Source organism: Saimiri boliviensis, chromosome 21 (assembly GCF_048565385.1).
Source record: "Saimiri boliviensis isolate mSaiBol1 chromosome 21, mSaiBol1.pri, whole genome shotgun sequence".
In the NCBI taxonomy this organism is placed as follows: domain Eukaryota; kingdom Metazoa; phylum Chordata; class Mammalia; order Primates; family Cebidae; genus Saimiri; species Saimiri boliviensis.
In genome coordinates this window covers 7,109,688-7,134,439 of record NC_133469.1, presented here as the reverse complement: position 1 = coordinate 7,134,439, position 24,752 = coordinate 7,109,688, and the positions used below count along the sequence as shown (strand labels likewise).

General features: G+C 58.5%; 1 protein-coding gene across 4 annotated transcripts in view; it reads right to left on the bottom strand.

The window, feature by feature from the left end:
- The window catches only part of TAFA5 (TAFA chemokine like family member 5), a 228,897-nt gene that overhangs the window by 64,530 nt on the left and 139,615 nt on the right, over nt 1-24,752 (bottom strand). For all 4 annotated transcript variants that reach the window (XM_074391021.1, XM_074391022.1, XM_074391023.1 and 1 more), the window contains exon 2: nt 20,319-20,468. In XM_074391021.1, the coding sequence (XP_074247122.1) occupies nt 20,319-20,468 (150 nt within the window). The remainder of the gene's footprint in view (nt 1-20,318; nt 20,469-24,752) is intronic.

The following is a 24,752-nucleotide window of genomic DNA, read 5'->3' as shown; positions in this document are numbered from 1 at the left end:
ATACCCAGCTATGGTATCATCCACAACACACCATGCTTCGAGGAAATGCTTATCTGACATGCACCAAATTCTCCAGTCTCACCCATTTCTTTGTTTCCCCCAATAAATGTAAGGAAAAGTGATAAATTCAAAAAGGCTAACAGAAGTTTCCTTAGGGCAATGAAAGAATTATTTCCATTTTCTTCTTTAGACTATACTTTACTGTCCAAATTCTCTACCATAAACATTAAATTTTGGATGCTAGTTGGGAATAACTGAAGTGGACCACTGTATTACATGCAGGCAGCAGACGTGTGGGAAGCAAAAGATTTCCCACAAACCAGCGTCCACAGAGTCCACTGGCTACGGCTGAATAATTGGGGGTCCAAAACTCAGGCCAGGAACAAGGGCTATTCACACTCAGGGTCCAGAGAAGGAGACTTACAGACGAAAATCTCTCAGTATCAGCTGAGATCTCAATCACTCAACTGAAATCATCTCTGGTCCCTGAGGCAGGTGTTAGAAACACCCTTTAGAAACCAGAAAACTAAGATTTGGAGATGTTCAGGGGTTGCTTCAAAGACGCACAGCTACTATGTGCAAGACCCAGGATCTGGGCCCCACGTAAGTGGTTTCACAGCCCGGGCTCACTCCCCCTCATCAGATACTGTTTGGGTCTTGGAAAGAGGCACCTTCTCTCTTTGCCTGTAATCCTGGGCCTGGTCACACAGCAGGGAGCTGATTTCTGAGTCACAGTTGAAGGACTCTCCAGGGACATGCGCCAGGGACAGCAACAGAAGGGAGCTGTTCTCAGAGAGTGGCCGCTGTTTGTGTGTGTCCGGGATTGGAGGTGCCCTAAAGGTCTCATTAGGCTTTGGGAGGCCTAATGAATCTGTCTGGTAATGTCCAGTTTAAACTCAGGTTTGTTGGCTTGGATGGTAGGTCCCTCTCCAGACACTGTTCCATCCCAACAGTCATGCTCCCAGAATACAAGCCTCTGAAGGAATCATCACCGGCTGGCTTGGTTGGGCTGAGCACCAAAGAAGAAAATGCAAGAAACACTGACTTTTCCAAAGAGAGTGGAGGGCACCCCAGGCTGCGTGCCTCGGTAAGCCAGCACCATTTTCGGCTGAGAACTTCTGTGTTTCTCAATAGAGCACCCCAGATGTCAGAAATACCCTAAGCAGAGAAAGAAAGGTGGAAGGGCTTGTGTGGCTTCCAGGCCAGGGGCAAGTCGGCTCCGTTCGGCGCTCTGTGGACACGGAGGAGGACCTCACCGTTCAGGACCTGCTCATCCCGGCCCTCCTGGCTGTTTCCCCCCATGGCTCGAGCTCCTGGGGAAGCTTAACAGGGTGAGAACCCAGCTGGAAGCTAAGGACACGGAGGGCACAGGCTTCCTGCACTTCGTGCAACCTGAGCGTCAAAGGCAGGGTTTAGAGTGCGAACCTATGGTACGGTCTATTCCTCCCAGGCCTGGTGTGTCCCTGGGATACAGAAGATCCTCTAGCGCTTTCTAATAAATACCTGTGGGTGATGCTTCCCTCTGGCCTCCTAATTTATGGGTAATGAGCAATGGCAGCTTGACTTAACAAGGTTTCAGATTTTCATTCAAACAGATAAGTTAGCACCAACTGTCCCAGGCTCTGCGAGCAGTGCTTTCTGCCTTATTTATTGTACAGAGAGTCCCCAGAGGCCCATAAAGCTTCTGCAAAGAAGCTTTGGCTCCTGATGGTCTCCATCACAGAAAGTCGCCCTCACACGACTTAGCAGGTGTTTCCTCGCCTTCAGGCCATGACAAAATGCCTCAACCCAGCATTTTCCTACATCCTGATGAGATGGCAAAATTGCCGGGTCATTAACCAGTCGCTACTAAATCCTGTCTCTGCTGCAAGGAGCTTCGACCTTGGGTTCGACTCTGCCCAGGCCACGCAGCCACCGCACCTGCTTCCCCTGCCTCCATGACGGGTGTCCCCATTCTCACTCTCCAGAGCCTCAGAGCAGGGCGAGGTGTGGGGCTGAGCCCAGCCAGCAGCGCTCCCGAATGTGAGCAGACAGCCTGCCACGGGACTGCCCACTAAACGGCTGACGTCGGTGTGTTTACACAGTGCCCACCGGGCCTGGTTTCCCAGAGCCCACTTATCCATTCCGCCCTCTGAGCCTTAGTCCAGCAAGAGCCTTCATGAAAAACAACGTTCCAAACTCTGCAAACCAATTCATAACGACTTCTTTCGAGGAAATGTGCCCTAAAGACGTGGTAACTGATACTGCAATTATTTACCATAAAAGCCACAATTAAGGAGGGCCAAGGCGCACAGGGCTATTACCAGCTGATGACAGGATGAGGGGCAGTGAGGGGCAGTCCCTGAGCACAGGCACGGCCCCGAGGGCTGCCTTCCGAGAGGGGCTAAGTGCTTAACGTGAGGCCAGGGCTGCACATCTTGCTCCGGACACCACGCTTCGTCTTTCTGCAGGAGGGAGCTGCAGGCTTGGATGGCTCAGCCAAGCTGCTTGGGAGCGGAGGGGCAGTGACGGCCAGGACTGGGGACCCAGAGAGGTCACAGTTTGTTTGCTTTTCAATTTCCAGCTAACTGAATGGAGAAGCCAGCTCAGGCAGGAGGCGGTGCTGCCTTGGGGGTCCTGAGACACGGAACCACAGTCAGCTTTGCAATAGTCTACTTACGTGAGGGCCACAAAGCACCACGGACTCTGAGCTGTGGCTCATTCCTGCATGCGAGTGGGCGACACAGGGCTGGGAAGAAGGTGGGCCTGGTGACCAATGCCTTAGCTGACACAGGGGCTCCTCCCATGGTACCTTCGCCCCAGGAGCCTGACTCTGTCATTTAGACCCTCTGGCTCAGCGGGGAAAGGCTGTGGACTAACCCACACGTGAGTGGATGGAGAAGGTGTCCTCTTGTCATTCTTCCGAGGACCTGGGTGCATCTAATTTTGGAAACTCAAAGGCAGGTGCTCCCTGGTCACGTGGGGCACTTCCAGGTCCCTCACTCCCCGTGGCGAGGCCGGTGAGTCTGTCTGGGATGCTGCTCTACTGAGAGGGAGGCCAAGGCACCTGGCCCTTTAGAAGCGGGTCTTCATGTACTGCATGGACGCAGCTGCTGGACTGAAAGGGGCTGCCTTGGGGCCAGGGGCTACTTTTGCCTGACAGTTGTCTGGGTTTCCCTGCAGGGGAGGCTCATGGGCTGGGACCTGCAGCGCCTCCTCCTTTTTAGGAGTCCAGAGATGAAACAGTGCTGGCCTCAGTCTCTTCAGGCACCAGGACTCCGGACCACAGACGGGGGCTCAGAAAGCGCCAGTAGTCTCTCTTTCCAGTTCCACAGACTGGGAAGTCCGAGATCAAGGCTTCGGCGGATTCAGTGCCTGGCGGAGGCTTCCTGGTTCACACACGGTGCTTCCTGGTTGCGTCCTCACTTGGGGGAGGAGTGGGGAGGGGTTCTCTTCCAAGGATACTAGTCGCATTCCTGAGGGCTCCCCTCCGACGACCTACTCACCTCCCAAATACCACCACCTTGAGGGGGAGGATTTGAACACGTGAATCTGGGGAGGTTGCCGGTGCTGGGACCATGGCAACGCCCGTTCAGACAGCTTGGTCCTGCTCTTTCATCTCCATTAATCCACGGAGCTGACGCTGAGCTCCCCCAGCAGCCTCCACCACCACCAAGAGGGAAGCTTATCCTAGCGGCAGGTGGGCGGTGTCCTCGCAAAATTGCAGCCGGCAGCCCTGAGTACTGGGGGATTACCAAACCCCGTGAAGACCCACACTCACGACACAAACTCAGCAGCCCCGGCGGCCAGAAGCCGATTACTTTTGTCAGGGGAGTCAGCGTATAAGAGAAATTGAATTAACCAGGCAGGAGTTATAATGCAGTTCGGATTCTCAAGGAACCTCAAGATTCCAGCGAAGCCCGTGAGATAAATAAACATCAACGGGGAGAGCGGGCGGGGAGGCGGCGGGGGGGTCCTCCCGTGGAAGACATTCACTAATATGCAGCTCCCGTGTCAGAACCAGTAAGACTGCACATCTATCAGGAGCACAGTTATGGCTATTTCAGGAAATGTCATTTCATTAGAAGTTTTCCATCTTTCCTCCCTTCCTCTGGTCTACCTCCTGACTCTTGCCCTGCAAATATGCTCTGTTCTCCTGGGTGAAAGGGACCAGACAGGTCAATCACCGCACTGTTAGGCAGCACCCGAGCCACGAGTGCACGGCTCTCAGGCGCAGTGCGGGGCTGGCTGGGGAGGGCGGCTGGGCTCCAGGCTTCTCCTCCAGGCCGCTCGGACGGTGGACCTCGTCCCTGCTGCCCTGTGCTGGAAAAGCCCCAGGCAGGAACGGGCCTGCAGCATGCTGGGAGGAGTGAGGGCCAGGGTGCCACGTCTCCGAGTCAGGATCTCACCCGGCTTGCCCTCCTCACCCGCAATCCCAGGCTGTCCCTATGTGGGCTTCCCCAGATGGACCGAGTGACATTTCTCTGGAAATCACCTGTGCAGCTGGGGTGCTGGGGTAACTCTCACCAAATCCCTGGGTCCCTCCCCCTCCAACCACTCAGCACCATGGGGCGAGGGAGGCGGAGACACCTGTCCACCTTCCACCTCCTGGGGTCCGGATGAAACGCTCCCCGTAGACCACACGGCAGATGCCTGTGTCTCCAGCAGGCAGGAGGGAGGCCTGCTAATGTCACCGCCCCCAGGATCTGGGGCAGTGAAACGTGCTCTGGCAAGGGGCTTCAGGGCAGTGGAACTGGTCGTTGTGATGCTGTCCTGGGGATTCCTGACATCGTGCATTCAGCAAAGCCCGTGACGTGTGCCACACCAAGAGGGAACCACAGGGTACATTGTGGACACTGGCTGGTCACAGGCCTCAGTACCGCCTGGTCACGGGCCTCAGTACTGCCTGGTCACGGGACTCAGTACCACCTGGTCACGGGACTCCATATTGCCTGGTCACGGGACTCCATAATTGCCTGGTCACGGGACTCAGTATCACCTGGTCATGGGACTCAGTACTGCCTGGTCATGGGTCTCAGTACTGCCTGGTCACGGGACTCAGTACTGCCTGGTCACGGGACTCAGTACCGGCTGGTCATGGGACTCAGTACTGCCTGGTCATGGGGCTCAGTACTGCCTGGTCATGGGTTTCTGTACTGCCTGGTCACAGGACTCAGTACTGCCTGGTCACGGGTCTCAGTACTGGCTTTTCACGGGTCTCAGTATTGCCTGGTCACGGGGTTCAGTACTGCCTGGTCACGGGGCTCAGTACTGCCTGGTCACGGGACTCAGTAGCGCCTGGTCACGGGACTCAGTACTGCCTGGTCACGGGACTCAGTACTGCCTGGTCACGGGACTCAGTATCGCCTGGTCATGTACTGCCTGGTCACGGGACTCAGTACCGCCTGGTCACGGGTTTCTGTACCGCCTGGTCACGGGTGTCTGTACCGCCTGGTCACAGGACTCAGTATTGCCTGGCCACGGGACTCAGTACCGCCTGGTCACGGGACTCAGTAGCGCCTGGTCATGGGACTCAGTACCGCCTGGTCACGGGACTCAGTACCGCCTGGTCATGGGCCGCAGTACTGGCTCATCAGTCGTAACCAGTGGACCTTGCCAATAAGAGTCCAGTAATGGTGCCCCGTGGTGGGAAGGAGCTGTGAACACTCCCTGCTTCCTGCTCTTTCTATAAACCTAAACCTTCTCTATAAAAAAAAAATAAAGTGAATGAACTTAGGACGTAACAGACAAAACACACCCACGGTAGTCACACTGACAAGGCCCATGGCCTGTTTCTCCACAGGGAAAGTAGCTGGCATTTCCCCTGCAAGCAGAGAGAGGGGAGGACAAGGACCCACGACTCTTCCTGGCTACAATCATACTGGAACGTCCCTGGCCATCTGCAGGGTCAGCTCCCCTCTAGGGACCTAGGGCACACAGTGGCCTCTGCAATGCTGAGCATGACACCAGGCCTCTCTTCTGCCAGTCAGGCCATGAAAAAGGCCACCAGGCTGGGGACCCCTCTGAGTCCACACCCTCCTGGAGGCAGGCCAGGCTCCTTGTTCCCATGGGAGGGGTAGGAGGCCAGGGCTGGGCTGGATGCAGAGTAGGGGTGGTGGGGGCAGGTGGGGAGCACCTATGGCCTCCCCACTGCAAATCCCATCCTGGATGTTCATGCAGGTGGCCTAGGGAAAAGGAAAACAGAATGGCCCCTGGTTCCCCAGCATTCTGGGGAGGACGCCCGCCTCTAGATAGGAATCCGTATGTGATCTCAGCTCCCGCTTCCCGCTGATGAGACATAGAGACGATTCGCTAATTAGATACAATACAATCAGGAATGAGACCCAGTCTTCGCTTCTGTCTAAAGCGTTTCAGAACTTTACATAAGACCATTCTGAGTGAAAGGCTAGAACTTTTCAATAAATGATGTTGGATCTGTCGGGTATCCACGCGCAGAGAAAAACAATGAACCCTGAGATCGATCTCATGTCACCTAGAACATTAATCAGAAATGGCTGGCAGACGGAACCGTATGATGTCAGGCTGGAGAGCCGGTATGAGAACACAAGAGAACGTCTCACATGCTGAGAAAAGATGCCACTTCCTACACAGGACACAAAACACATGACCAGTCAGGGAAAAGATGAATAAATTAGACTTCATTAAAATTAAGACGGTCTGCCATGAAGCAAATGAAAACGCCCCAGGCACAGAATACACAGGCTCAAATGGAGACTACAGGAAGAACTCCTGAAAATTATTTCACAAAAGGACCAGCAACTCAGTAAACAGGAGTGGCAGATGCAAATTAACACTTCACAAAAGCAGCTACTCGACCACTCCGGACGGCTGTAAGGTCACTCTCAGGATCTTGACACAGCAGAGAAAACCAATTCCATGAAACGCCACGACAGACAGGGCAGGATGGCTGGAAGAGAACACGGTGACCACTGCCAACACTGGCAGGACCACGGTGCACGTGGAACGGTCACGCCTGCTGACGGCATGTCAAAGGGACGATAGCTTGGAGAAACGCTCCGCGGGGCTTCCCGAGGCCCGGTCCCAGCCCTGCCACTCCGAGGCATGTGCTGGAGATAAGTCAGTGGACACGACAGTCAGTCTGACAAACACGACAGCTACTTAGTAACTAACAGGCAGGTGACGTGGACAGTGTGGAATGCCGGGAAACGGGGGAAGGGGAGCGGTTCACGGACTGGATGGGATAAAGCAGAATGGTGCAAAATATTCACCATGCTACTCGGAATGACGTGATACTTGTGTCACCAGAGACGTGCACAAATGTGTTCACGGCGGCTTCACGCACGATGACTAAAAATTCAAAAGAGCCTGCACGTCTCCTCTCCTTGGCACAGACAGATAGATGGCGGTGCAGAGACACTTTACCCAGCGATGAGACGACCAGAATATCACCACACATGACAGCATGGTGGCTCTCACAGACAGAATGCGGGAAGGGATCCAGGTCTGGAAAGGATGCCTGCTGCCTGCTTCCACAGATGGGAAGTTCTAACGGGAAAATCCACAGGGACAGGTCAGGGCTCCAGGGAGCCACAGGGGAGGGGTGACTCTGGGCTGGGCCAGCCGCCTCAAGGTTCACACTTAGAATTTCCAATCTGCCTGTACAGATTTGTCAACATGACTTTTTTTTTAAGTTACATTTTAAAGAGAATCATCACCTATTTTGGACTTCTGAGTCCAATGTAAGATCAAGAAATCTTTTCAGAATATGTCCACACAGGCCTATCTGTAAACCAACAGAATTGCGCAGATGACCGGGTGTGGTGGTTCATGCCTGTAATCCCAGAACTTTGGGATGCTGAGGTAGTTGGATCACGAGGTCAAGAGATCAAGACTAGCCTGGCTAACACGGTGAAACCAATCTCTACTAAAATTCAAAAAAAAAAAAAAAAAAAAAACCCAAAAAACAAAAAAACAATTAGCCAGGCATGGTCGACACCTGTAATCCCAGCTACTGGGGAGGCTGAAGCAGGAGAATTGCTTGAACCTGGGAGGTGGAGGTTGCAGTGAGCGGAGATCGTGCCACTGCACTCTAGCCTAGGGGACAGAGCGAGACAATATCTCAAATAAATGAGACGTGACTGCACTCACTGAGCCTAGGTCTGGGGGACCTTCCCTCACATCATTCAGGCATCAGAGGCAACAATCCAAGGAGAGGCAGCAGCCCCTCATTATTCACAAGTGATCACCCCAAGACCCCAGTGGATGGCTGGAGCTGCAGAGTGCCAAACCCAGCTGCCATCAATCAAAACTCACTTCTGTTCATGTATTCCATCCACAAACTGAATGCCTCCTCCATCTTAACTAAGCACTTTTCACGCACCACAGCTTGACTTGTGCAGTCTGAGGTGCAACAGCATGGCCAGCATGAGTGTCTTTTTTTTCCTTCACGGACAGAAGATTCGTTTTTATTTCTAGATCTTAGCAACCTCAGCATATGATTTATTTTCTTTCCTTATTAAGTTGAGGATTCTCGTATTTTCATGTAAAGGAAGCACTTCAGAGCTGCTTTCTGGCGTGTCTGAATCACCAGCATCACTGCTCTTACATTCTGGGGCCATCATTAAGTCAAACAAGGGTGCCTTCAACACAACTACCATGATACCACGACAGTCAGTCTGACAAGCAAGACAGCTACTTAGTAACTAACAGGCAGGTGACGTGGACAGTGTGGAATGCTGGGAAATGGGGTGGGGCTCATGGACTGAATGGGAAAAAGCGGAATGGTGCAAAATTTTCATCATGTTACTCAGAATGATGTGCAATTTAACACTTATGAATTGCTTATTTCTGGAAACTTCTGTTTAATATTTTTGGAACACCTCCGAGCGTGCGTGACTGAAACCACAGAAAGCAATGCTGTGTGCCTACCTCTGAAAAAGTATGCCTGCAATTTTGGTCTGCTGCCACCAGGTGGTGATAGAGACCGAGCCGGCTGGGTCATATTACGCTGGCAGGGGCACTAAGTCACCATGTGCCCACTGCTGCACTGTGCCCTTCGTCTACAGTGGCATCCCTTCCCTCCTCACATAGGCTGAAGCTAGAAGGCCCCTCAGCACTTGGGTGACTGGGCACCAGAGGGAAGGTGACTGGTCCAAGGTGACTTGGGCAGTGAGGCACAGGACCTACAAAGACATAGGCCACTAAACCCCAGTGTGGCCCCTCAGCCCGCTCCAGTGCCCCAACCGCAGGGTCTGGCTTGACCTTTGGAAGCAGCACCCTGTTGACATGTCCATAACTCAGAAGAGAAATATCATTCCCTTCCCAATGACACATAAAATCTTTGTTAAGTCACCTGGCTCCAAAATGAGCCACAGACAGTTTAAAATGACAAAAAGTTAACGCCAAACCAAACCGCAGGTAAGGCTCGCTCAGGGGCCCAGCACCCGCTCACCCAGCTACCCTGTGTACCCAAGAGTCCCCACGTCCCCACGCCCCTCCTGCAGCTCCTGCTGCCATCAGTCAGGCTCTGCTCCTGTGCGGGCCTCGAGCTGCCAGGTCTGCCGGGCGGTTTAAATAATTAAAGGAGACCTTTATCCACCGCTCGGGCTCCCCGCGTGGAGGTCCTTCCTTCCACAGGCAGCCTCACAGGGCAAGTACGGGGAGAGGTCACCATCGCAGCTGTGACAGTGGCCAGGATGGCCCATCTGTGGGCTGCTGGATGTCCACCACCCAGGGCCCCGTGTCCTGAGCTGCCTCCTCAGTTTCCCCGGTGACCTCAACACTCCCACACCCACGCAGGTTTGCCAGTCTGAGCTCTCCCAGCCTGCGTCTCTCACCCTGTGCTGCTGGACACCCGCTCGGGTGAGCTCACGCCAGCCTTGGGAGGGCAGGACAGATGCTCCAGGTGTGGCTGGGCCTCCTGGGGTGGACACAGGGCATGGCTGCGCACGCCCAGGCCTGGGCTCGGCTCTGCCCTCCACAGGGTCTCACGTCTCTATTGGAGCCCTGGGGCCCTGAATCGCCCTCATCACCCACTTCCCCACACGACCACTGTCACTGCCACTGTTTGCCCAGCCTGACCCCTGCCAACTCCTCTTGCTTCCCAGAATTTGTGGTCCAGAGAGCAGTGGAGAGATTTTTGTAGAAGGCCATCAGAGTGGTCCACACTTTTCTGGCACCCCCGAGGCTCCCAGCACGCTTGAAGCGGCCATGTCTGCCGGCCTGCAGAGGCCCTGCCCGGGGACCTGCCAACTCCCTGCCCCACACCACCTCCAAGCCTGTGCTCCCACCACGTTCCTGCGGGCTCCTCCCGCTGTCCCCGCAGGCACCAGGCACATCCTCACCACCCACGTCGAGCCCAGCCCCACCTCCACCTGGAGCTGGATTCCAGGTATTCACAAGGCCAGTGGCTTCTGGATTTGCGGGTATCAGCCACAACACCAGCTCCCCAACATGGGCACCCCAATGAGCCTGCAGTCACCACCTTCCTCGTGGACTTCTCTGCGGGCTCCATGGACCTGTGTGTTTGTCATTACCGGCCTTTTCCAGCCCACCATGTCTGCAGAGCTCCAGGTGTTCCCACAGCATTACCCAGGAAGATGTGCAGAGAGGAGGACGCTGCCCAGGAGGGTGGGGGAACGAGCCCCTGCGGGCTCCTCCAAATCTGCCACCCACAGCCACACACTGCCCCCATCCTCGCTGCACTGTCCCATCAGGGTGAGACCAGGCCTGGGCACTGATCAGTGTCCAGCAGGCTCTGAACCCAGGGAGACGCGCAGAGTGTCAGACTACCGAGGAGGGGGCTTTGGAAGGACATGGATGAACCCTTCAGGCACTGGCTGGCCCCGCGTGGTCAGGAGGAAACCGCAGTACAGTTTCACCAAATCAAGGCGCGTTCTGCAGCTGGGGTCCGAGGATTGCGCGCTATTCAGCCCGGGCGGCCTTCTGTAAACTCGGCAATGGCACTAGGAGAGAGGGCTAGGGCGAAGTTCCCGCAGGCAAGAGGCACCTGAGGAGGCCCAGGGCTGAGGGTGGGGCATGGGGAACGTCCCTCTCTGTGCTGCGGTGGGACACCGTGCCAGGTGGCCGCAGACCCTGACCGCAGACCCTGACTGCAGTGTGGACCGTGCAGGGGTTCAGACAATGTGGACACGCACTCCGCGTGTGCTCTCAGGATTTGCTCAGCAAGCCTTTCTTCCCACAAAGGTCACCTGGAGCTTGATCCCGTGTTATCCTGGGGGCCGCAATAGTGGACTGGAATGAATGAGCCCGGATTGCATTGCATCCACCGTTCCTGCTCCTGTGCCAGGTCTCCCCTGAACAGACATGGCCCCCCAATTCTGCGATTCCAGCAGCCGGCCCTGGGTTTTAGAGGCCGTAAGAGGAGCTGTGTGCACGATCAAGGTGCTCACAGGGCCAGGAGCTCTGAGTGTGTCTGCTCCCTTCACCTCCTGACCCCCAAAACCCACCTGGAAGGAGAGCAGCCTCCTTGCCTCCGCTGATGGAAGAGGCTACCCCAGTCTGCGAGACGGCCGAGTGCCGGGTTGCTGCACAGCTGGTGGGTGCACGGCCACGGCGGGGCCCGGCGGGGTGACCCCAGCACCTCCTCTGCCCCTCCCGTCATCTGCCTCCATGGGGACCTGCAGCTGTTCTCCTGAAAGGATAACCATCAGCTCCGACGCCATCACATTCTGCTGCTCAGGGGCTGCCCAGGAGGCCACACCATGGCCACAGGCCTGGTCCTTTTTCTCTCTGCACGCCTACACCCTAGGTCTGAGCCAGCAGGGGCATTTCCAGGAGAGAACAGAGACCTTCTATGCAGCACTGATGCCCCCGTGCCCCCACTTTCCAGCTGTGGGCTTGGGGCCAACTCTGCCCTTTGTGGGACTCAGTTTCCCTGCTTTTAACAGGCGGTGACAGCAGTACTTCCCTGGGTGGGGGTCTGTGTAATGAATGGGGTGATTCATACAACCATTCGGGCAGGAGCCGGGCCAGGCCAGCCCAGAACCGACCGACGGCTCACCATGCTCTGTCACTCACGCAAGATGCAGTGCAGCTTTCAGGATGTTGAAAATTATCACCCATATTTAGACTCCACCCAGAAAGGCAGGGAGCTGCAGAACTGAGCGTCCTTCAGCCTCCTTCCAAGAGGCCATGGGCTGTGCATGTCCACGCAGTGACTGGCTCCACACAAGGGACCTGCTCCGCCCTCCTCAGAAGAGCCCGGAATCCCCAGACGGGCCATAACAGGGACACAGTGGTCATGGGACCTTGCTGCCCGTCCCCTTCCCCTACCTTCAGGAATGTTTATGGGGCTGAGTTTTGGAGGTGGAAGGGGACAGACAGGGCAGCTCAAGGTCCTCTGGCATCAGGCAGACCCTATGAGTGCTTCCCTGAGGTGTCAAGAGTGTCCCTGCTAATGGCTGCAATCAGGGCCCACCACAGCACCACACGCTGGGCCCTCTGCTCTCGGCTTCCTGGAGAGAATTTCCTCAAAGATTTTTCAAAGATATTTCTTCTTGTAGATGCTGATTATTCTTAAACGCTGATTAACGTGTGTAAGACGAGGGAAGCGACATTATTAGCAGAGTGCAGTGGACACTTTAAACACCATCGAGGACCTGGAAGGCATCACTCAGACTCAAGAGCCGCGGCGGCCCCCATCCTCCCTCTGTCCCCAGCTCAGGCCTGCAGGTTCGCTGGCTCTGTTCGTCATCGGGTGTCCCTGAAAACCTGCTCTATCCAGGCATTTTGGAGGTATCAGGACCACGGACAAACATTCACAGAGCGCCTACACACGCAGGCCACAGGCTCTGTGCCAGAGACGCAGGCGTGGATGGCACCGACCCGTCACGGTGGGGCTGCAGGGCGAGCTGCGAGAGAGACACATGCCCCAGGGAAGAGGTGTGCTGTGGCGGAGCAGGGCCAACCAGCTGGGCTGGTGAAACGCGGACTCCCGTGCTGGGCCTCGGCCTCAGCTCTCCGTCCGGGGACGCGTGGACTCCCATGCTGAGCCTTGGCTCTCTGTCCCAGGGACGCATGGACTCCTGTGCTGGGCGTCAGCTCACACAGTGCTCCCTGAATGCTAGGGCTCCTCTTCTTCACCCCAGCCGTGCTCCCTGGAGCTGGCAGTTGGGGGGGCTTACAGTGGGGGACACCCAAGGGAATCCATGTTCTGAGCAGAAGGACACCCTGAGTCCACAGTCTCATCTCTCTACAGAGTGTCAGAGCCACGCAGCTGCTGTGTGCTTTTCCAATTAAATGCACCAAGATCTGGAAGTATCTACTGGCTAACTTGCTCGAGAAGGACGGGCTTCCTCCCTCCAGTAAAATGGGGCTCTGATGAGCAAACCGCCTGGCCTTTCACACAGTGGCCACTGTCCCCTGAGACCACAGCCAGCACTGGGCCCAGCAGTCAGCTCCTCGCCGAAAGAAGTCCACCAGAGTGGCCCTGAGCACAGCCACACCCGCTCTGCCCATCTGCTGGCCTGACACGGCTGCACACTGTGGACTGCGGCAATTCTTATCCGCGTCCTGGGGAACCAGGGGCAGGCTCTCCGCACAGCCCAGCGTCATCCTCCCAAACCAGCCGTGCTCACAGCTGAGGGACGTGGCGCCCACATCGCAGGGCGTCTCCAACCCCATCTGGATCAGGCAGGATGACACTGGAGGGACGTGCCGGGGAAGGAAGTGTCGCCAGCAGCCCCCAGGCGCCGCTCCGCTTGCCAAGCATTTATAACACGCCACCCTCTCCCAGCAGCGGTTCCGTAACTAAAAGACTGCGGGTGGCAGCAGTCTGCGTGGAGATTGTGTCCCAACAGCCCCGTCACAGTCGAGCCAGTCGGCGGCTGGCAGTGCCCGCCAAACGGAGGGCCACGCTAGCACTCACAGCTTCTGTGTGCAGAGCACGGACCCCAAACCAGGAGGGGTCCCGGGGTTGGCAGAACCCACAAGCTGGCTGGGGATGTGGCTGCAGACCCAGTTGCCCGTGGCCTCAGGAAGCCACTGGAAATGCAGGATCTCTCTGAGCTGGCAGAGGGAGCCAACACGTCCTCGCCCCCTGCAGTGGTAAGGGCACATCCCGAGGCAGGCAGGGGCCCAGCTGGCCTCTGTCACGTGCTGGAAGGTACCTGGACCATGAGTCCTTTCCTCAGTCAGGTTGTTAGGGGAACGAGTGCCCAGCAAACCGCCCAGAGCAAAGCCAGGTACTCCACACGGAGGTCGGGCCCCTCTGAAGACCCCCGCCGGCTTCCTTATCCTTCCTCAGATCGATCAGGGCCTCTGTTTGGTGAGGGCCCCAGACCCCCTCCTAGATGGTGCCGGGTGGTCAGTGCAGGATGCCAGCTGCCGAGGGCGGTCAGGGCTCAATGCAGGAAGGACCGCTCACAGATAGCCCCTTCCTCCCACAGCCTCCCCAGACCCGTCAGTCAGCCCGGCTGGCCCACACCCGCCAGTGGCCGCTGCAGTCCCGACAGTGGGTCTGCGCAAGGCCACGACTGCAGCCCGCCCACCCCAAAAGCTTCCAGGGAAACTGTCCCGGTCCCGGACAGAGGCTGGGGGGCCACCACCCTTCACCCCACGGCTCAGCTCTGCAGCAGTCGCACTCACAAAGCCCCACCCTCTGCTGCCCCCACACTGGCCTGCCATCTTCACACTGACTTTATACTGACCACAGGGTCTCCGTGTTGTGTGAAGACTGTGGGGTACCGGGGCCCCTCTTCCCGCAAACACCACTCCCTGAGGGGATGATCGGGGAGGCAGGGTCGGCCACAGCCTCTCCAGCTGCCACCCTGGGGCTCACCCCTGGCCAGGCTGAGTCAGCCATGAACGCCACATCTTAGGGGACCCTGGCGCACTCTCAGCCTGTTGTGTACAATAGAGCAGGTGATCGCGTCTCTCCTGGTGGAAAAAACCCCTCGCCCTAATCCCAGCCACAGTGGCTTCAGCTGGCCTTGAAGGCCGCGCCAGCAGCTCGAGGTAGAGACGGTGCGGTTCTCTGCCTGGCCTCTCGCAGCTGAAAGGCTTTTCACTTCTGCGCTCCTGTGATTAAACTACACATTTCTAGGGCACCAGGAGCTGCCAGGCATGATGACGGCCAACAACCGGGGAAAGGCAAGAGACAAAGTGGCTTCCCTGCCACCCTGGCTCCTGCAGTCACTGCCCAGACCCACAGCCCCCTGCCCTGACTCCTGCAGTCACTGCCTGGACCCACAGCCACCCCGGCTCCTGCAGTCACTCCCTGGACCCACAGCCCAGGGGCCCCCAGCCCTGCCGTCAGTGTGGTCTCCATCCCCACACCAAGTGCAGGGACCATCACCAGACTCCCGTAGGTGGCGGGGGCACCCTCTGCCCTCTCATGCTGACCTGCGGCTGGAGGACCAGGTGAAGGCTGGGGACGTGGGGGGGAAGTTGACGCTGAGCACAGATGCCCCTCGCTGTGCCCCTTCTTCTCTGCACCCGGCTCTAAAGCACGAGAAGCACAGACGCCAGACACCACGGCCTCAGCGTCCACCCCACTAAGGCTGGGGTCTATGGTGGCCCGTCCATACTGCCTGAGTGGGCGGGGCCTGTCATTCCCATACCTGCCTCAAACTCCCAGCACCGGAGAGGCAGACTCCAGCCACCACACCTCTGCCCAGAACCCAGCAGTGCCCACCTGTCTGCTTTCTCTCACCAGCCCAGAATCCTGGTGGCTTTCAAGGCCTCATGCCTGAAGAACATTAGCCTCCGCCCGGTCTGCACCTCCAGGATCTCCGGCCCTGCCCCTTCCTGGGCACAGCCTCCCCAGATCTGTCAGCCAGCTGGACTGTCCCACACCTCCCAGTGGCCACTGTGGCCCTGACAATGGGTCTGCACAGGGCCATGACAGCAGCCCGCCAACCCCAAAAGCCTCCAGGGAAAATGCCCGCCTGGCCCAGGCCCGAGACTGGAGGCCTCTACCCTTCACCCCACGGCTCAGCTCCGGGGCAGCCCCGAACAAACCACCACCCTCTGCTACCCCCATACTGGGCTGCAGTTTTGACTTTGATTTCCTGGAAAAAGAGTTTCAGGAGAACTGGACTTGCTGGAGACAGCTCCTCTATTCATAAAGAAAGACCTTGCCTCAGCAAGGAGGGCTGGCCAGGCACAGCTGCCTTCTGCACGCCTGGCAAGGGCTGGGTGAGGGCCGGACTTGGGGACCAGGTCTCAGTCCTCAAGGCAGTGCCGTGGGGCCTGCGGGAGCCAGCACGTGTGTGCTGATGGGAAAAGGGAACATTTGCATAAACCAATAGAAAAGAGCAGAAGCAGGACCTACCTGCCGAGGCCCCAGGGCTGTGTCAACCCGGTGCCTGCCTGGGCGGGCAGCCCTGAGGGAGGGGGGCCGGTGGCTGACCTTTATGTGTAAGATGGAACACACGGCAGTGAGCGGCTGGCTTGTGTTTGACTCTCTCACTGCTGGTCCTGTCTGCTGGATCTTGAATGCAGGTAGGTGCACCAGCTCACAGCCTCACCCTGTACAGGCTGGGACGAGGGTCACCCAGAGAGGCCAGGGAGTCTGGAGGCCAGAATTCCTCTCTAACCACTGGCCCCCTCTTTTTACAAAGAGAAGCATTTCTGGTGAGCTCCTCTTCATCCCTCAATACCCTATTCAAATGCTCCCTCATGGATGCATCTTTGCTGAGGTCCCGGCAGGAAGAAGTGACTACACTCTGGGGCTCCAATCTCAATTCCCACACCTGTGGCGCTGCATGGCTCTCCGTATCAGGTGTTTGGAGTTGATTTTCCCACTCACCTTCCCTGCTGCCATGGGCATACACCTTCTTTCAACAGATGAGTGAGTGAGCAAATGTATGAACAGTTAAGAAGCCAACCAATGAACACGTGAGCAGAGTCAGGTTTGCGCCGGGGTGCCTGGCTCCTGCAGTCACGGAACACGGGAGGGTCAGCACGCGCCTTCCCCATTTAAACGCCGCTCGCATTCAGTTCCAACCCAGCCCGTCAGGGCACACGTTCTCTCTTTAGCAAACACAATTCACATGCAAGGAAACTTATTATGCACACAGAGCAAGACAAGAGAAAAGCAAAAATTAAATTAGACGGCAGCCTGGAAAATGCCCACTGTGCCAAAAGAAGCAAGCTAACTCATTGGTTTGGCCTCCCTTGAAAATGTGAAGGTTTTAATTTGGGTCTCTGGGACCCGGCTCCTGAGGCACCAGGAGGCTCCTGGTGAGAGGGAAGTGAAGGCGGTTTCAGATGAGCAGACCCAGATTCAATTAGTCATCAATTTTGACCCCAACTCTCCCCACAGGCAGGCAGAAGTAACGAGAAGAAAGGAAGGGCCTGGCTGTGAACTCCCAGGCCATGCAGAGCAATACTCTCCCCCTCCCAGTCTTGGGAAGAATCAGTGTCCCCGAGAAGGCACCACGGCCACCATGTGCTCCGGCGGCTGTAGATACAGGCAGCCAGGAGGGCAGTGGGTGTGGGAGAAGCAGTCTTCTTCTCTGGAACGACCACCCCGTCTCTGCCCTAGCTCGCCCGGGATGCAGCACTGCGGAACCGCGGCCTGGGAGCCACAGAGCAGCCCTGAGGCCTGTGTATCTGCTGTTTAATCAGATGCCTTCTACAGATGCAAATTGATAGATGTGTTTAATAAGGACAGAAACAAGGCTCCAGCGGCCCGCTCCTCCCTGTCCCAGGTCCTCAAAATGCACCAGAAGCCTCGGATGGCTCCCTTCTCCTCCAGTGCGCTCCAGCAAGCTCAGCCTCTCGCCCCGCAATCCCCCTCCCCGGTGCCAAAGAGCTTCCCCACAAAGTCTCAGGGCTGGTGGCAGGAGGGCCAGTGGCATACAGCTGCTGGGTCCGGGGCAGATAGCCAGGGTGGCTCAGCTGAAAGCCCACCTGGCCCGTGGGTTCTCACCGGCATCCCGCCTGAGCAGGGCATGCAGCCCCCAGTTACACAGGGCATCTGCAGGCAGGAGAGGCACGGGGGATGAGGCCTAGGCAGGGTGTGACCCTTCAGCCAAGAGCCCGAGGCTCCCTCCCCTCCTTCCCTTCCTGCAGAGGCCTCATGGGGTTAGGGGTTCGGGTAGTGGGCCCTGGGGCAGACTCACAGCCTGCCCTGTTCCTGCCTCACGGTCCTAGGACAGGCTCACTGGAGACCCCGGGAGACAGCTCAGTATCCATCAGCCCTCACCCTCCTCACCATGCCCTGACTCTGCTGGGACAGCCCTGGAGGGGTCTCTCTGGCTTTAGGGGATCCAGGACCCGGCCTCTCAGCACACCTTCCTCCCGATGATACTGATTTTCTTTTTCTTTTATTTATTTCTTAGATGGGAGTCTTGCTCTGTCACCCAGGCCAGAGTGTTAGTGGCACGATCTCGGCTCACTGCAACCTCCGCCTCCCAGGTTCAAGGGATTCTCTGCCTCAGCCTCCTGAGTAGCTGGGATTAGAGGCATATACTAGCACGCCCGGCTAGTTTTTGTATTTTTAGTAGAGATGCGGTTTCACCATCTTGTCCAGGCTGGTCTTGAACTCCTGACCTCGTGATCCACCCGCCTCGGCCTCCCAAAGTGCTGGGATTACAGGCTTGAGCCACCGCGCCCGGCCAATACCGGCATTCTTATTCCTAGCGCAGCCACCTCCCCCGTGGAGGGCTCAGGATGTCCGGCCCTGTCTCTGTGTGCCCAACCTTCTCCAAGGACCTTTACCGGTGCCTGCACAGCAGCAGGCTCTGTCTCTGACCCCGTGTTCTAGATCACAGCACACGGGCAAGGCTGCCCATGTTGGGCTCCTGAGCAGAAGCGGTGGGATCTGAAGCGGGGCATCTGGAGCCCCTGCTGGGGCAGTCGGGGAGAAAAGGGCCCCTGACCAGAGTCAGAAACCCCAGACTCCAAATCCAGCCCTGGGAGGCCTGGCGAGCACCTGCCCTCCACGGGGTGGGCCAGCTGTCCGGGGACACATCTTCGCAGGTCCCCGCATCCCGTCCCCGGACGGCCCATGAGCGCTGCGCTGGGCCTGAGATGCCCACACCCACGTCTCAGTGCAGGATGCCACCGATACAGCTGCCCTGAAGTCCACCCAGGCCTGGAGGGGCCGCCGGCCAGCAACACCCCGTGTGTCCTCTGCCCTACTCCACCTGCCAGTCAGTCCCTGCCTGTCTTCACCCGGCTTTGCAGGGCCTCTGTCCCCACCAGGCCACAGCGCCAGGGCAACCCCACAGCAGCCCAAGTCTATGCCCGTCACTCAGAGATGCTGGTTTTTCTCCACTCCAAGGAGGTGGCCTCAGAGCCCCCCCACAGAGGGGACTCCGAATCTCACCCACGGGGGACCCTCCCTCCTTGCACTCTCTCCTGGGCTGTGGTCAAGCTGCTGCACCTGGAACCAAGGCTTCCAACCCCCCTGTGTGAGGTCCTTCACCCCAAGCTGGACTGGCACAGGGCTACTGGTTAGGCCCCCAGCAGCCCCCATGTCTGCCCCAGAGAGGGATCTCCCCACCCACTCTGGTCACAAGGTGGGGCCCAGCCTGGATTTAATGCCTGCCCTGCACGTCCATGCCTGACCTTTGGCTAGTGTTGATACTGGGACACACCGGCCTTGGGGGGATCCTGCCTGTGGGGTTCCCAGGTCTCACGCTGACCCCTGAGCCCGGCTGGTCACCAGCCGCCTTGGTAAAGGCCAGTCTCTCCCCATGGCCAGGCCCAGCACATGCACAGCAGACTTCCCTGCCAGCGGACAGGCTTCCACCAGATGCCGGGACAGCCCCTCCCAGGGGCCCCTTTCCCCTCCTGCCCCATGCCACCCCACAGCAGGTGCCCTTTCCAAGCGCTGACTCAGCAAGGCTGAGCACGGCGCAGCTTGTCAGCAGCTTGACTTCTGCAGGGGGACACTGCTAGCTGACGGCAGGAGCTCACCTGCATGTGCTCGGAGCCCGTGGGGGCGGGGACTGTGGCATGAGTGTCTTGAACTGGCCAGACCCAGAGACAAGGAGCTGGGCCCTGCTGGCAGCCGCTGCCAGACCACATGTAGGTGATGGAACAGCACCCAGGGGACCTGACTGACCTGCAGACAGCCCCACTGCTGTCCTTTCCCTCCCCCTGAGGCAAGACCAAAGAACCACAGTCTCAGGTCAGAGACCCCCACACACAGGCAAGTAAGGCAGGGCACCGGCCTCTCCTGGACCAGCCCCCAGGAACTGGAGACCGCACCCCAGCAGCGCACAAGCTCACAGCACCCATCACGAGAGCAGCTGTCTGATGGCTGGAGGTCTGACCCGAGGCTGTGTCGAGGCCTGGAGGCCTTCAGGGAAGGGGTCGAGTCAGGGAAGAGGCACCCTCAGTGACTCAGCACCCGGAGGGGTCCCGGGGCCGGGGGTGCTTACCGTCCACACAGGCGGGCCGGGCTCTCGTGGTGCCGGCGATCTGCCCCTTTCTGCACGCACAGCGGGCGGTCTGCCGAGCAATCGTCCTCCGAGGCTGGCTGCTGTCTCGGTCCAGGGTCACAATCTCACAGGTGCCGGCAGCCAGCTGACCTGCAGAGAGGAGCAGAAGCCACTGAGCGGCCACACCTTACAGACACCCCACAGCCAGAGCCCACCCAGAGCCCACCCACAGAGGGGACCTCAGTGGTCAGGCCACAGGGCAGGGGGACCGTGTCACTCAGAGCGCTCGGTGGAAGCCAGAGCTGGGTCAAGTCGGCGACCTCCACTCTGCGCACAGGCTGCCGTTCAGGCGGCGCTGCCTTGGCAGACAGGAAATTACCCGCAGCCCCATCTCTGTCACGCCCGGAAATGAAAGGCTCGGATGGTGAGGAGGGAGCGGCTTTCCCTGCACGCAGTCGGCGTCTGCAGGAGGGAAGCCGGGCTGCATGTGGCACACTGCTTGGTCTCCGTCCCCAAACACCAGCACACTGGCCCCGGGACGTGGCACGTTGGAGTCGGAAAACACAACAGACCCCCTCTCAGCCTTGTCAAAGTCTGTGTGGAACCAGGAACTGCTGTCCCTGCCTGCATATGGAGGCACGAGAAGGTGGGCACCATGGTGAACATTGATGCCGGACGGTTCAGGGTTTTCTCTGCCCTCCCACAGCCCAGCGCATGCCCACACACACATGTGCACACACCACACCCCTGGAGTGAGCCACAGGCCTGCAGGTGTACACGGTGGCACCCAGGTGTGAGCACACCAAGGCCAGGCGGCCCAGGCTCACCAGCCACACCCGAGGACATGCCCTCCCGGGCGCAGGTGCCCATGCAGACACAGACACACGCAAGCATCATGGACGTGCTGTGCAGACACCCATCACCCACTGGTGCCTGTGGACAGGCTCCCATGGGGCACCCTGCATCCCCCATCTTCCTTGGCATACCACCCCTGCTCCCCATGTTACAGACACCCCACACGGCAGGAGGGAGGCGGGAAGGACCCTAGGGGCAGAGTCAGGCTTTGGGACCACCTGTGATACAGAGAAGAGACATGTTTCTTCCAAAGGTACAAACATAAATAATTTCCCTGGGTTTCCTCACCCTCACGCCCCCTAAATCCCAAGGAGAAGGCCATCTCTCCAAGGGGCTGACAGCCCAGGCATCTCCGGAGAGGGAAGGTGAACCACTAGGAGGTTCTACCCTGCAAATAAACCCACAGAATTTAAGACGCCACTGTGTTGGTATAACTCGGCATGGCCACCACCAATCACAGCCAAACATTAACACTGACAAATAAAAACAGTGCCTGCGCTCCAGGTGAAGATGAAAACCAGCCACCCCAGGGCAGGCGGAGGTTGTCCCTCAGCCAGTGCTGCCCAAACCCGCCCTGCACGGTGAGTGCCAGGCGCCTGCCATCCAGCTCCATGTGGGCACCTGCGCCCTGGAACCGCCTGGATGTCCGCTCACTGGCTGACTCACTCTTTCACCTCGAGTAGGTAATGAGTGGCTGCTGTAAGCCTGCCTCTGTGCAGGGCCCTGGGGCCACGATGGTGAGAAGAGAGTGTGGTATCCTCCTCAGGGACCCCTTCCACCTGGGGGAGAAGGCAGCAGCATCACAGCGACGCCTGGACTCCGGGCTTCCAGCCTGTGGGCATCAACAGAGTCTTGGGACTGCCTGGGGGGCTCAGGACACCAGGATGGTAGGGAGGTGACTCCCAGGAAGGCAGCGGCGGGTGCGTGAGGGACGAGGGGTAGCCGGGCCACCCTTGCAGAGGAACCTGCAGGCCATGCCCCGGCGTTCCCCAGCAGCCATGCCGTCAGCCTGGGTGCCCCTCCTTATCCATGCTGTCTCCTGTGATCACCTTAGACACCCCCTCCTCCAGCACCTGCCTTGTCACCCATCACCTCTGGTTCCCCAAGCCCAGTCCAGACGTCACACGTGCTGGCAGGGTACAGCTTGAAGGAACCTGGAGGGGCTGCCCGGCTCTGTCACCCCAAGACCCAACACAGCTCAGGCCTGACACAGGGCCACCCCTACACCTCTGCCCTGCACCCATTGGGAGGCTTCCGAGAGGAGGCGTCAGGGCCACGCAGGAGCTTCGTGCGTATCGGAGTGCAACAGCGAGCCGCACCCCAGGCAGACTCAACAGCACAGGCTCTTCTCCCACGGGGATGGAGGCTGTCATCTGACATCCAGATGGCAGCCGGGACGCAGCCTCTGAGCCTTTCTGGGCTGTGGCGACCCTCAGTGCCCTCGGGCTCGTAGCCAGGTCAGTCCAGCCTCTGCCTCCACTGCCACAGCCTCCTCCCTGCAGGGACCCCTCGCTTCCTTTAAGGACACCAATCCTACCGACCAGAGCCACCAGACACCTCTTAACTTCACTACATTGGAAAGACTCTATTTCTGAATGAGGCCAGATTCACAGGCACAGGGGTTAGCGCCTGAACAGGATTCAACCTGTAACAGACAGAAAACTGAACTTTGAAAATCTACTGCTGTCCCACTTGGAATGAGTCCGCATGCCCCATCTGTGGGGTGTCTGCCCCACACTGCTGTGTCTGCGGAGCCCAGGTGTCCCTCATTTGTGAATTCATGGCCAGCTTACTGGATGGCCAAGATTCAGCCAAAGCCCCCAGCCCAGTTCTCCTGGTCTGGTTTCCCACGGCTGCCCCGCTTCCACCCTTCCATGGCTTCCTGCCCTGATGATTTCACTTCCTCAATTCCTTTTTCGAATCTGTTTTCTGCAGACAGTGCCCCTGGAACCCCCTACTCCTCCACGGCTGAGCAGGGCCTGCACTCGGGAGGGTAGAGTGGGGCTTCCAGAGGAAGGAGGGAATGGACACCCCCCAGCCATGCCCGCCTCGGGCCCTGGGGACGTCACTGAGCTGTCCTTGGATTTGAGCATCAGCACCCTGGGACATAGGTCAGTGCTGGTACGAGGTGGGAGGTCTCCGGGAAAGGCTCCAAGGGGGAGGCTGGAGAGCCCCAGCAGCACAGGGCCACGTGAAGGGCCCGGGAAAGGCGAGGGGAGGTCGACCGGCCCAAAATCGAGGCCGGAGAAGACGGAGGCTCTCTGGAATCAGTGGATGTCCTGATAGGATGGGTGGCAGCCGTGCTCACACCCCAGGGCGGGCGTTTCCAGCAGGTCACACGGCACGCCAGGGGATCAGATACCAGACGGGTGTGGCACTCAGTGTCTGGGAGTTAAGAGAGAAGGAGCCTGTGCCACTGCTGTGAGCTCCATCTGCTCAGCATGTAGGCCTGGGCTCAGGAGGAGTATGCAGGGTCATCCAGGGCATCGGCTATCCTGCATCTGAGTCCGAAAGCCCGGCTCAGCAGGGCCACCAGGCCACGTAGGCAGCATTCAACAAGATGAACCGACATTCGGGTCCTCAGCCCGCCATCCGCACCCAGAGCCGCAGGCAGGCGGACACACTGCACACCAGCCCTCCTTTTCCCGTGGGACATGCAATGCCCAGGAGCCAGCCACGCAGACCCTCCGCCACCATCAGCCCCCCTGACACCAGTCTCAGGGGGAAGGTGGGTAGGGAGCCCAGACCCAGGGCTGGGGTGCGGGACTGAGTAGGGGCCCCACCCTACAGAAACCTGCAGCTAAGCCCCCCAGCAGCAACAGCAATGAAGAGGAGAGGGCAGGCACGCCTGCCACCCAGCACAGCTGTCTCCCACCCGCTGGCCCTACCCGGCCAGGCTCCCCTCACCGCACCCGCCACAGCCCTGCAGGCAGCACCAGCATTGTGCTGCAATTTCAAAGGAGGAGACTGAGGCACACAACAGCCTGGGACCTGCCCACGGGGATGGAGTGGTGCGGGAGGGGCGGGGGGATGCGGAGGGGTGTGACCCTGCAGACCACACTCCACACCCAGAGTCACACACAGGGTATGTACACTCCCCGACACTCTCCACCCACTGTGAGGTGTTCAGGGAGGGGTCCAGGCTGGCCTGGTCTCCAGGCTGCAGGGACGGGGTCCTCAGGGTTCCGGCTCCGAGTGCCGGGCGATGCTCAGCCACCACCCAGTGCTGACTGCCCCCTCTGCACACGAGCTCCAATATCACCTCATGCTTAGAAATGGGGATTCAGAAGGGAGGACAGGCCCACCAGGAGTCAGGAGCTGGGGAGGCCTCGCCAGGGCTGCCTGGGGGGTGGGAGCCCCGAGGCGTTCTGCTGTCTGGAGGTACAGGGTAGACCAGAGTCCCTGGCCGCCACGGTGCACCTGCCCAGCTTCTGGAGGAAGGCCATCTGGGAGGTTCCGGGGTCCCCCAGGGCTCCTGGCAAGGCTGGAACCGCGGCGAGGCCTCCCCACGGGGCTCAGCACCTTCAGCACAGCTCAGGCGTCTCCACCAGGTGCCTCCCCTCAGCGTGCTGCTGGCCC